This window comes from Theropithecus gelada, chromosome 14, assembly GCF_003255815.1.
Source record: "Theropithecus gelada isolate Dixy chromosome 14, Tgel_1.0, whole genome shotgun sequence".
Lineage (NCBI taxonomy): Eukaryota > Metazoa > Chordata > Mammalia > Primates > Cercopithecidae > Theropithecus > Theropithecus gelada.
The window spans coordinates 95,193,910-95,207,505 of record NC_037682.1 but is presented as its reverse complement, the minus strand read 5'-3'; the positions used below and the strand labels follow the sequence as shown (position 1 = coordinate 95,207,505).

Here is a 13,596-nt window from a genome sequence, read left to right as displayed (position 1 = left end):
GAGAAATAAGATTATTCAAGAGATTTGGCAATAATGCCAAATTGTAATATATACACTTCTACATGCATAAAAAGAAAGCAAAGGCATACATAGAAAAGTTAACAATGATTAGTGCTAATGATGGAATAGCAGGTGTTTCTCATTTTCTTTTCATGTCTATGCATTTCCTGATACTCCTCTAATTACTATATATTATACAATAAAAATGTCAAAATATATAAAATATTTTCATTTAAAATAACTACTTGCTGACTTAAGTGTGCTTTATTTGGAAAATATATGCCAATACAAAAACTGTCTAAAAAAGCTAAAATGCAGATTACCATACCACTTGTTTATTTAACCAATGTACACTGTAAACTTCATGTGGGCAAGAATCATACTGAATCTTTCACTACTTTATATCCAGAGACTAGCAAATTCAATTATAACTTTTAATTTTAAAATCCCACAGGATATAAATATATCTCCATTAATTCATTTTACATAATATTTCAAAGCAATAAAACATTTTGAGTTGGAGAAAAAAATCATGAAAAATACCTTGCCATTTAATGTAACACAGGTGACATTCATATTACTTGGAATTAGATGTTAGCCATCCTGCCCAAAAAACTCCAGCAAAATTTCTGTTGCACTTTAAGTGAACTGAGTATACTGGTTTTATCAGTCCAAATAATTCTGATTCATGATACCATCAGACTCCTCAATACGAATCATTCAAAACTATTTAATAAAGTTAGAGAGCCAAAAATAATAATTGCACTGTGAATTATGTGCACTGTGCATGAAAAATTGCACTATGATTCCAAAACTATTTGGAAATCACTGGAACCTGATATTCTGACCATAAGTTTAAAAATAAATACAGCATTTCTTTCAAAAAAATAAGAATAAGACAGAGGAATAACTTAAACCTTTATTGCATTTTATGCAAATAAAATATTGATATAATAAAAAAGAAATAACTTGCAGTTGAAAAAGGACAAATTGACTCCTGTACTTTGCAGGTACCTGAGTAAAGAAAGTGGCAAATTATCAAAACTATTATACATAGTAAGTATAATAGATTCATTCTTTTTCATTCCTCTCATCCTCGGTAACAAAGAGCTAATAAGTATCAGATGTATAAAATTACCTTTCTTTTATGAGAAAAAAACAATTGTAAAAATGTATCACAACCATCAGTAAAAAGAGGAAAATCAGCAGCCACTACCTAACCCAATATATGTGAACCAATTAAATGGGAAACTACGCTTTAGAAATGGAATAGTACTCAACCCTAGAGACAAGTAAAAAAGTCAAATATGTTGTGGTAGGCAGAATTCTAAAGATATCTCTTTCAAGAATCCTAAGCCCTGGTTATTCGATCAAAAACTAAACTAAGTATTGCTGTGAAGGGACTTTGCAAATGTAACTAAGGTCATGAACCTAAAAGTAAGAAGATTATCCTGTGTTATTCACGTGGGCCAAGCTAATCAATTGACCCCTTAAAAGGGGAGCAGTTTCTCTAGTTAGAGTCAAAGAAGTGTAGCAGAAAAGAGAAACAGGAGAGACATGAAGCATGCAAAGGAATCAATCTGCAAATGCTGGCTTTAAAGACGGAGGAAGGGGGCTAGATAACAACTGGCATCTAAAAGCTGAGAATGACACCAAAAGACAGAAAGAAAATGGAGACCTCAGTCCTAAAACTGAATAGGGCTGTGAACCTTAATGTGTTTGGAAGTGGATTTACCCCAGGGCTTCCAAAACTTGGAACAAAGAAACCTGGTGAGCCCATCAGGTTTCTGACCTGCAGAAGATGATAACTGGGCATTGTTTAAACCTGATAAATTTCTAGTAGCAATAGAAAATGAATGCAAATATTCTTAAGTCTTTCTTTCTTTTAGACACAGACTTGATAAGACAGATTGAGCTATGAAAGCAAGGTACATGGGATGGGATGATGCCATAAGAGAGGTACAGAACTGTAAAACTAGGAAGGATGCATAGTTCAAAAAAAACTTTTGGATGAAGAACCTTTAAAAATTTCTGGTTCCTGTAGTTATTGCAGCACTGTATGGGGACATGTCTCTTTACATTCCCAATACCTCAATACATTCTCAATACACATAGCATAATATACTCCTCATAATAGTTTTTTTTAAGTCAAAATTACATCAGAATTACAGAAGTAAGAATACTTTCATCTGGTCAGTACCATTTTAAAAAAGTAATGTAGTAGATTTTGCCAGCACATAAGTCTTGCTTTGTAGAATCTTATTAAACAGGCATCCCTAAAAGCTTTGAGGATTGCTATACTAATTTAAATCTTCAAATCAAAACTACTTCCATAAATACATCTTTTTAATTTACTATTTTTAAGGTTTATAGATTATTAAAACAGTTGCTAAAACTTAATAAGGATCTTTCCATATGAATGATGCTTGAGAAATTACATTTAAAATCAAAGCTCTAAAATTTGATTAAAAAGAGGTAAGTGCCTGTTGTTCTCCAGTGATTTGAATTTTTAAAACTTATTCATGAAATAAAAACTCCAATTTTACATGAAAACAATTTAATAAAGCTACTTGACCAAATACAAAGTCATACAGCCATAAAATAGTAAACATAATTTTTGCTTAGAAAGAGTATGATTTTAGAAGTGTATTAAACTTTCAAAGCATCTGAATATATAAATAACATGAGGTTTTTAATTAATGCCATTAAACCTTAAATGTCACTTGACCTGGAGATGAAATAGTACCATAAGTATTTCAAAGAGTTGATAGTCAAACTATAAAATCAGTAGGAAAGGTCATGTGCAATGTGGCACAAAGACCATATTATTAAAGACTAAATGGGTAGTAGGAAAAAAACTCTTAAGAACCTCTCTGAAAAGTGTCCTGTTTTATTTTGACATGCATTTGAGCAATAGTAACAGCAAGTACAAAGGTTCTGATATTTCAGAAACATACTTAGAGCAGTAAAAAAGCAAGAAAAAGACAATTATGTGGGTAAAGAACTGAGCAAGGGTCAAGAGTGTTAGGAGATAAGATCTGAGGGTAAGACCTTGTAGGACATTGTAAGGATTCTGAAGAAGATGAGATGTCACATTCCATCAGAAGAGTTGGAGCAGAGGAATGATATGATCTAATTTATATTTCAAAAAGCTGCTATGTTGAGGATAGACTTCAAGTGGGGAAGGATAGATGCCTGAATGGTAATAATCTTGCTTATGTAAAAATGGCTTAAACAAAGTGGTAGAAAGTCCTAAAGGTCTGAGAAGTGACTGGATTCTGGATATATTCTGAAGATAGAGACAACAAATAAAAGGTATGGCAGTAATTGAGAGCTGATGATAGCTTGTATTAGGTTGGTACTAATAAAGCAAATAAAATGAATTCAGAATAAGTTTTAGGGTTGAAACCAAAAGAATGTGATGGTAGGTTGGGTATAGAAAGAAAGAAAAGAGAGGAAAGAATTACATGAGCTGCACAATGACTTTTCAATCAACGATGGACCATGTATACCATGGTCATTCCATAAGATTATAATGCTGTATTTTTACTGTATCTTTTCTATGTTTAGAGACACAAATACCTACCACTGTGTTACAATTGCCTATAGCATTCAGTACATGAATGTGCTGCACAGGTTTGTAGCCTAAGAGCAATAGGTTATACTATATAGCCTAGGTGTGTATGAGGGTGTACAATCAAGGTTTATGTACACTCTATGATATTCACACAATGAAACTGCCTAATGACACATTTCTCAGAATGCATCCCCACTGTTAAACAACACATGACTGTACTTTTGTTAAACAACACTGTTAAACTGTTAAACAACTGTTTTAACAACACATGACTGTACTTTTGGGGTTTTGGATTAAACAATTGAGTGGATGATAGTATAAACAAATCAAAAGTTCTGTACTGATCACATTAAATTTGAGATATTTATTTTTGATGTTTTTAATACAAAAACATCACATAAGCATTAAATACACAAGCCTAGAATTTCAGGGCTGGAAATAAGAGATACAACAGTCAATAATTTAAGAATGATATTTAAATCCAGGGATTGGGTAAGGTCGCCTACAGGGAGAATATGTAATAATGAAAGAATAAAACCCAGGGCAAAACTATAGTAAAAAAGAAAAGTACTCTAACACTTAGAAGACATGCAGACAAGAAGCCAGTAAAGGAAAGTAAAAAGGAACAGCCTAAGAGGGTTGGGGAATGAAAAAAGAAACATAACAATCAAGAGAAGAATGTGTTCTATAAAGAAAGAAATGGACAACTTTGAGTTTAGAAAGAAGTGAAAAATAGGATACTGGCTAGAAAAGGGTCTGAGACCAAGGGAGGTATTTTTAAGACAGATGATACTAAAATATATTTGTATGCTGAAAAAAATGATCCAGCAAAGATGGTGAAATTCATGATGTGGGAGAAGATGATAATGGCAGAAATGAAGAAGAAAACAGTAAATGAGTTGACCTTTGATTACAGCTAAGATATTCTTTCATAGTAAGAGAAAGGAAAGCAGAATGAGAATGAGTACTAATGCAAATGGTAGATGTGTTGATGGGAAATGAAGAATTTTTGTCTTACTGCTTCTATTTTCTCAAAAATGCTAGTAAAAGGCTACTTCAACTAATCTTAATGCTAAATACAGGGACAACTGTTTTCCATATTCTTAGATGTGTATTACACAGTGATTACTCACCATGTGTATCCAAATTTGTGAACATGTTAATTGTTACAGTAACAAGATAAAGCATATTCAAAAGCATTTCCAAACATGGACACCAGTATCTTTTTTTCCAACTACTGTAGTCTTTAGGATCAACAGTTAAGAAGAAGGCAGAGCAAGATGGACAAATAGAATCTTCCAGCAATTGTCCCCTGCAGGAACATCAAACTGAATAACTATCCACATAAGAAAACACCCTCATATGAACCAAAAAATCTAGTGAGTGATCACAGCAGCTGATTTCAATAGAATCACAAGGAAAGAGGCATTGAAGAGAGTAGGAAAAATAGTCTTGGATTGCCTATACCACTCCTTCCCCAACCACAGGCAGCACAGCACAGAGAGAATCTGTGTGCATAGGGGAGGAAAGTGAAGTGAGTGTGACTTTACATTGGAATTCAGTGTGGTCCAGTCACTGAGCAGAACACAATACTGTTGCAGGAATCGGGGGACAAGAGAGACCTCGGAGTAAAGCAGGAGGATTTTATTGAGTGCACTCAGACCCACTGGATTAAAATCCTGAGACTGGGCCCAGAAAAAAGACAGCTCTTGACCTTTATACACACTTCAAAAAGGGAGTGGGCTAGCTTGAAGCAGGATTGCAGTGATATGAAAGCAAGGATACAGAGGCAGAACGAAGACAGTTAATCAAATTGTGACAGGTGCATAACCCAGAATTACACATGACCCTTGCTACTCAGCCCAGATGGCTGTTACCTAGGTTTTGCTCAAGTGTCTTGCATGGGCTTATCTCATAACCTTCACTACGGTGCCCAGGTGGCTGTAGCTCAGGTCTGCTCAGATGGTTCATGAGCTTCATTGTACTGCTTAGATAAAACAGAATACTTGAAGCTACTAGTTACAGAGAACAGGAATCTATAAACTCATACCATAAGAGAAAGGAAATTTTGTTTTTCTCCTTCCTATGTTGAGGGAGAACTGGGAGAGTCTCCAGAGCACATTCCTTTGTGTCCTAGTTTCTCAGATAGTGTTTATCGAGGCTTTTCCTGAGTCTGCGCTGTGCTTGTTGCTGCCTCTGGGATAAGTCAGCCTAATACAGAAAAGCTTATTTCTTTTCCTTTTTCTTTTTCTTTCTTTAATTTTCTCCTCATTACCAGGCAGAATTCTACCAGTGCCCATGGAAGGAGCATATAAAGCAGCCCTGGGCCAGAGGGAAGTCCTCTGCTTCAGCAGGAAGAAACCAAGTTCCAGTCATCTTTACCACTAGCTAATTAAATGGCCTGAGGGCCCAAATAAATCTGAGTAGCAGTCAGGACACAGTGACTGCAGTCCTTGGGCAAGCCTTGGTGCTATTCTGGTGTCCATAGCAGTGGGCTTGGGGTGTGACTCTGTGTAACACCAATTGCAGCAGCCCACAAGAGTACTTGCATCACCACTCCCTCAACTCCAGGCAATGCAGCACATGGACAGGTTCCTTCTCTTCGGCGGAAGGTGAGAGAATAGTACAGAGGACTATGTCTTGCAAATTGGACAAAAGCCCAGTCACAGGAAAATAAAGCACCAGGAAGATTCCTGAAGCCTATGATTCCAGGCCTTTGCTCCTTAGTTGATGTTTCAAGATCCATTCTGGGCCAGAAGGGAATCTGCTGGCTTACAACCTGCTGACTAAGGTAGCCTCAGGCCTTGAATGAACATCAGTGACAGCCAAGCAGTAGTTGTCACAGGCCTTGGGCAAGCCTCAGTACTGTGCTGGTCTGGAAGGCTTGAGGCTTCAGGTATGACTCAGCATGGTACCAGCTGTGGTGGTCAAGGCAGAGCCCATATCAACTCTCCCCAAACTCTAGGCAACCCAGCATAGAGAGAGAATCCTTTTGCTTGGAGGAAAGAGAGGAAAGAGAGCAAAAGATTTTGTCTAGGAACCCAGAAAATTCTCCCTTATCTTCCTCAAGTCCACCAAGGCTGTGTTTCTAGGAGTCTGCAAGAGTCATAGAGTTCTTGGGCTTAGGGTTCCCAATAGTACTAAAACAGCTTTAGTGAAAACGGGCTTAGGTAACAACACTCAGTCTCCTTTGGATTCCTAGAAAGCCCTCTCAAGAAGAACAGGTAAAAACAAGTCCAGACTCTGAAGACTGGAATAAATATCTAACTCTTCAATGTCCAGACAATGATGAAAGTCCACAAGCATCAGAAACGTCCAAGAAAACATGACCTCAGCAAATGAACTAAATAAGGCACCAGTGACCAATCTTGAAGTAACAGAGATATGTAACCTCTCCATCAAGAAATTCAAAATAGTTGTCTTGAGGAAACGCAATGAACTTCAAGATAACACAGAGAATGAATCAGAATTATATCAGAGAAAAAAATTTTTTTGAGACAGTCTCACTGGCCCAGGCCGGAGTGCAGTGGTGTAATCTCAGCTCAGCACAACCTCCGCCTCTCCCAGATTCAAGCAATTCTCCTGCCTCAGCCTCCTGAGTAGCTGGGATTACAGGTGCCTGCCACCATGCCTGGCTAATTTTTGTATTTTTACATGGGGTTTCACCATGTTGTCCAGGCTGGTGTTGAATTACTGACTTCAAGTGATCTGCCCAACTTGGCCTCCCAAAGTGCTGAGATTATAGGTGTGAGCCACTGCACCTGGCCTATATCAGAGAAATTTAACAAAGAGATTCAAATAATTTTATAAAACAAATCAAATCCTAGAGCTGAAAAATACAATTGACAAACTGAAAAATGCATCAGTGTCTCAATAGCAGAATTTATCAAACAGAAGAATACATTAGTGAGTTTGAAAACATGAAAATATAGAGGAGAAAAAAGAAAGAAGAATAAAAAGGATGAAGTATGTCTACAAGATCTAAAAAAATAACTTCAAAAGGACAAATCTATAAGTTATTGGCTTTGAAGAAGATGTAAAGAAAGAGCTCAGGATATAAAGTTTATTCAAAGAAATAGTAACAGAGAACTTGCCTAGCATAGAGAAAGGTAAGAATATTCAGGTACAAGACAGTCAAAATCACCGACAGATTCTATCTAAATAAGACTATTTCAAGGCATATAATAATCACTCTTAGAGGCCAAGGACAAAGAAAAGATTCCAAAAGCAGCAAGACAAAAGATGCAAATAACATATAAAGAAGCTCCATGTGTCTGGCAGCACATTTCTCGGTGGAACCCTCACATGCCAGGAGGGAGGGGGATGGCATATTCAGAGTGCTAAAGGCAAAACAAAGCTTCCAACTTAGAATATTATATCCAGCAACATCATCCTTCAAACATAAAAAAGAAATAAAAACTTCCCTAGGCAGACTAAAGCTAAAAAATGTCACCAACACCAGAACTATCTTATAAGAAATGCTAAAGGGAATTCTTCAATTTAAAAGAAAAGGATTCTTAAGCAATAAGAAATCATCTGAAGGTATAAAAGTCACTGGTAAAAGTAAGTCTACAGACAAATACAGAAAATGCTAACACTGTAACTGTGGTGTGTAAATCACTTGTTAGGCATTCTTGTGTTGCTATTAAGAAATATCTGAGATAGGCTAATTTATAAAGACAAGAGATTTGATTCACTCACAATTCTGCCAGCATGGTACCAGCATCTGCTAGGCTTCTGTGGGGGCCTCAAGAGAGCTGTTACTGACGGCAGAAAGCAAAGGAGGAGTAAGTGTCTCACATGGTAAGAACAGCAGCTTGCAAGTCACATGGCAAAAGCAGGAGCAAGAGAGAGTTGGGGAGGGTGGTGCCACATGCTTAAACAACCAGGTCTTGAGAGAACTCACTCACTATTGTGAGGACAACACCAAGCCACAAGGGATCTGCCCGCATGACTCAAATACCTCCCACCAGGCCCCATCTCCAACACTGGAGATTACAATTCAACGTGAGATTTGCTGGGGACGTATATTCAAACTATATAACCACTCATGTCTTTATTATGAAGTCTAAAAGATACCCATCAAAAATAATAACCACAATAAATTGTTAAGAGATAGACAATATAGAAAGATATAGATTGAGACCAAAAAAATCCTCAAAATGGGGGAAGGGGAATTGAGTTTTAGTGTAAATTTTTTTTGTTTGTTTGGTTTGTTTTACTCTTCTTTTCTTTGTAATCAGAGTTAAGTTGTCATCAGTTTAAAATCCACTGGTTATGTTTTCTTCAAGCCCCATAGTAACCACAAAGGAAAAAACTTATAATGGATACACACACACACACACAAAAGAAAGAAGTTAAAATATACTACCAGAGAAGATCCCTTACACACAAAGGAAGACAGGAAGAAAGAAAAAAAAAAAAGAGAGAGAGACTAACAAAAACAACCAGAAAACAAATAACAAAATAGCCGTAGTTAGTCCTTTTCTAAAATAGCCAGAGTCCTTTCCTATCAATAATAACTCTGAATATAAATGGACGAAATTCTCCACGTAAAAGAGAAACAGTGGTTGAATAGATTAAAAATAAGACCCAACTGTATGCTGCCTACAAGAAACTCAGTTCATATATGAAGACTCATATAGACTGAAAATAGAGAGATGGAAAAAGATATTCCACGCAAATGGAAACCAAAAAAGAGCAGGAGTAGCTGTACTTATATCAGATAAAATAGATTTCAAGACAAAAACTATAGAAAGAGACCAAAAAAGTCATTATATAATGATAAAGAAGTCAATTCAGCAGGGGAATTTAAGAATTGTAAGTATCTATATACCTAACACTGGAATATCCAGATATAAAGTAAATATTATTAGAGCTGAAGAGAGAGATAGACTCTAATACAATAATAGCAGGCGACTTCAACACTCCACTATAAGCATTAGACAGATCATCCAGATAGAAAATCAACAAAGAAACATTAGACTTAATCTACACTATAGACCAAATAGACCTAACAGACATTTACAGAACATTTCCACCAACAGCTACAGAATCAAGTTATATACTTATAACTCTTAAAGGAGGTAGATTCCCAAAATGAACTTTAAAAAATTATTTATTTATTTATTTATGAGACAGAGGCTTGCTCTTTAGCCCAGGCTGCAGTGCAGTGATACTCAGCTCACTGCAATCCTTCACCTCATGGGCTCAAGCAATTGTCCCACCTCAGCCTCCTGAGTAGCTGGGATTACAGGCACTTGCCACCACACCCAGATAATTTTTGTACTTTTAGTAGAGATGGGGTTTCACCACGTTGTCCAGGCTTGTCTTGAACTCCTGACCTCAGGTGATCTGCCCACCTTGGTCTCCCGAAGTGCTGGGATTATAGGCGTGAGCCACCATGCCCAGCTGCACTTGACAAATTAATAGGTCAGGTATCAAACTATCAATAAATATAAAAATTAAAACAGGTTATATGTAGCCTGATTATCATGCATATCTATTGTTTTGTACCAGCATCCCCTCCTTCACTTCTGGTAATAACCACTCCCCCATCCATGGCTGCTTTTGGAGAAATGTAATTCCATATATTTCTGATGTGATTAGTTGCAGAGGTGGATATGTAACCTAAGTTGAGCAAATCAGAGTCCTTCTCTAGGATTTTTGATGGTGAAGTTGGAAAGGAAAAGTTATCTTTCTTCTTTCATCATAAGCTTTAAAATATAACCCAGGAAGTTAGCAGTTTTATCAACCAGAATATTACGAACCCTTGAGACTAAGGATAATACACAAGCAGAAATTAACATGAGAGTCTAAAAGCAACAAGAGAGGAAGAGAGAGATAAAGACACAAAGAAAAAGGGAGAAACAGAGAGATGGGAGTAGGGGGGCAGAGAAACACAGAGACAAACTCAAGGCTGAGACAAAGACAGAGTTTCCTGATATTGTCTGAGTCATGATGTTGCATAAGTCCAGTTAACCCGAAGACCAGCCCTATCTCTTCTTTCCTGAGTATTGAATACTTAAACTAATAAATTTCCTTTATTCATTTAAGTGAGTTTAATATAGTATCTGTCACTTGCAACCAAAAGAAAGGTGGATAATTATTCTGCCGGACATGAGTAAAAATTATCTGGTACATAAACATTCTATCAGAGTTGAATAAACAGTGACCATTTCCTCCCCCTGCATAAGTAAACAAAAGCACAGGGCATATCCAGACTATTTCCCTATACTTACCGTTAACCAACCAGGTGACCAGTCTAAAAAGTGACTCAAAGTATTTGTGTGTGTATGGGTGAGGCAGAAGACAGGCATTATGCGAAAAGCTTGGTTGGTAGGTGTTACGGGTTAAACTGTGTCCCTCCCCACCCCCCAAAAAAGATATGTTGAAGTCTAACCCCTGTCCCTCAAAATGTTCACCTTTTTGAAAATAGGGCCATTGCAAGCAGAATTAGTTAACTTCAAATGAGGTCATACTGGACGAGAGTGTGCCCCAATTCAATATGACTGGTGTCCCTACAAGAACACATCCATATCTCTTCCTAGGTTCTTGTGGTTGCCTAGAAATCTTCTGTGTTCCTTGGCTTGTAGTTGTACAACTTGAATCTGTGCCTTCGTAATCACATTATGTTCTCCTTATGTGTCTGTCTTTACATGGATGTCTACTTGTAAGGACACCAATCATATTGGATTGAGGAACACTCTAGTCCAAATACCTTTACTAAATATAGGATGTCAGAGTTAATTCAACATTATATATGGGTTATATCCAACAAACAGAATTATTTTTCTTTTTTTCTTTTTTTGAGACAAGGTCTTGCTCGGCTGTCCACATTGGGGTGCGGTGACAGAATCACAGCTCACTGCAACCTTGAACTCCTGAGTTCAAGAAATCCTCCCACTTCAGCCTCCTGAGTAGCTAGAACTACAGGCATATGCCACTGTGCCTGGCTCATTTTTTAATATTTACTAAAGACAAGGTCTTACTATGTTGCCCAGACTGGTCTCAAACTACTGGGCTCAAGCAATCCTCCCCCATCAGCCTCCAAATGTGCTGGGATTACAGGTATTAAAACCACCTGTGCAAATGTTGTAATTCAGGAAATTATGACAGTGAAAGAGATCAGACCTAACCGACTCCATCTTGCTTCTAACCTTTAAGCTGACCTTGTTTATTCCTGCGTGTAGGCTGAACTAACCTTGGGAAGGAATTTAGTTGATGGTTTTGTAGTGCCCAATGGGTTCACCTTGCCCGTTGCCTAGACAGAGTTGATTTACCAAGACAGAGCTGGCTGTGCAGGAGACCAGAGTTTTATTACTCAAATCAGTCTCCCTAAGCATTCGGGATCAGAGTTTGTAAAGATGATTTGGTGAGTAGGGGCTTAGGAAGTGGGGAGTGCTGATTGGTCAGGTTGGAGATGGACTCACAGTGGGGCTGAAGTGAGGTCTTCTTGCTGTCTTCTATTCCTGGGTGGGATCATAGAACTGGTTGAGCCAGATTACCAGACTAGGTGGTGTCAGCTGATCCACCTAATGCAGGGTCTGCAAAATATCTCAAGCACTGATCTTAGTTTTTACAATAGTGATATTATACCCAGGAGCCATTTGAAGACGTTCAGACTCTTGCAGCCAGAGGCTGCATGACCCATAAACCATAATTTCTTTTTTTGGGCAGGGAATTGAGTCTTGCTCTGTCACCCAGGCTGGAGTGCAGTGGTGTGATATCTCCTCACTGCAAACTCCACTTCCTGGGTTCCGGAGATTCTCCCGCCTCAGTCTCCCGAGTAGCTGGGATTACAGACACCCGCCACCATGCCCGGCTAATTTTTCTTTCTTTCTTTTTTTTTTTTTTTAGGAAAGACGGGGTTTCACCAAGTAGGGCAGGTTGGTCTTAAACTCCTGACCTCAAGTGATCCACCCGTCTTGGCTTCCCGAAGTGCTGGGATTACAGACATGAGCCACCACGCCCAGTGCCTAAACCATAATTTCTAATCTCATAGCTAACCTATTAGTCCCTTGAAGGCAGACTTATCCCCAGGCAAAAAGCAGGTCTTTTTGCGCAAGGGCTATTATCAATCTTGTTTCAGAGTCAAACCATAAACTAAATTCCTTCCCAAGGTTAGTTCTGCCTATGCCCAAGAATGAACAAGGATAGCTTAAAGGTTAGAAGCAAGATGGAGTCAGTTTGGTCTGAGCTCTTTCACTCATAATTTCCTCAGTTTTATTTTTTGCAAAGGTGGTTTCGGTTTGACTCTGAAACAAAATTCATAATAGCCCTTTTTCAAAAAGACCCCCTTTCTTGCCTGGGGGCCAGTCTGCCTTTACAGACTAACAAATTAGCTACAAAATCAGAAATTACGGTTTAGGGGTAATGCAGCCTCTGGCTGCAAAAGTCTGAACATCTCCAAATGGCTCCTGGGGATAACATCACTATTGTAAAACCCAACCATTTCTGTGATCCCACCTAGAAACAGAAGACAGCAAGAAAACCTCACTTGAAACCCCCTATGATTCCATCTCCCACCTGACCAGTCAGCACTCCCCACTTCCCAAGCCCCTACCCACCAAATCATCTTTAAAAACTCCAACCCCCAATGCTCAGGGAGACTGATTTGAGTAGTAATAAAACTCCGGTCTCCTGTACAGCCGGCTCTGTGTGAATTACTCTTTCTCCATAGCAATTCTGTCTTGCCAAATCAGCTCTGTCTAGGCGCAGGCAAGGTGAACCTGTTGGGCAGTTACAGGATGAGCCACCATGCCCAGATGAGAATTATTTTTCTAAAACAGGTAGAGACTGGAAGATAAATAAACAGAATGAATAAAAGAGATATCATAACATTTCTAATCTAAAGCTAACATAAAATGAAAGGTAAATTAAAAACAAATAATTCAGGTCAGTGGTCTAGTTCTTGAAAAGCATCACACTTACCCAGAGTTTTACATGCAAAAAGAGCCATGGCACTTTGCAATCTGTCCGGTCTTAGCGCCTGTACTACGAGAATCTTAAAATAAAAT

The 13,596-nt window shown here is 37.9% G+C and overlaps 1 protein-coding gene across 2 annotated transcripts in view; it reads right to left on the bottom strand.

Moving 5' to 3' along the window:
- DYNC2H1 (dynein cytoplasmic 2 heavy chain 1) overlaps nucleotides 1–13,596 on the bottom strand; it is a 357,072-nt gene that overhangs the window by 167,901 nt on the left and 175,575 nt on the right. For both annotated transcript variants that reach the window (XM_025357391.1, XM_025357392.1), the window contains one exon: nucleotides 13,511–13,583. In XM_025357391.1, coding sequence (XP_025213176.1) covers nucleotides 13,511–13,583 — 73 coding nt within the window. The remainder of the gene's footprint in view (nucleotides 1–13,510; nucleotides 13,584–13,596) is intronic.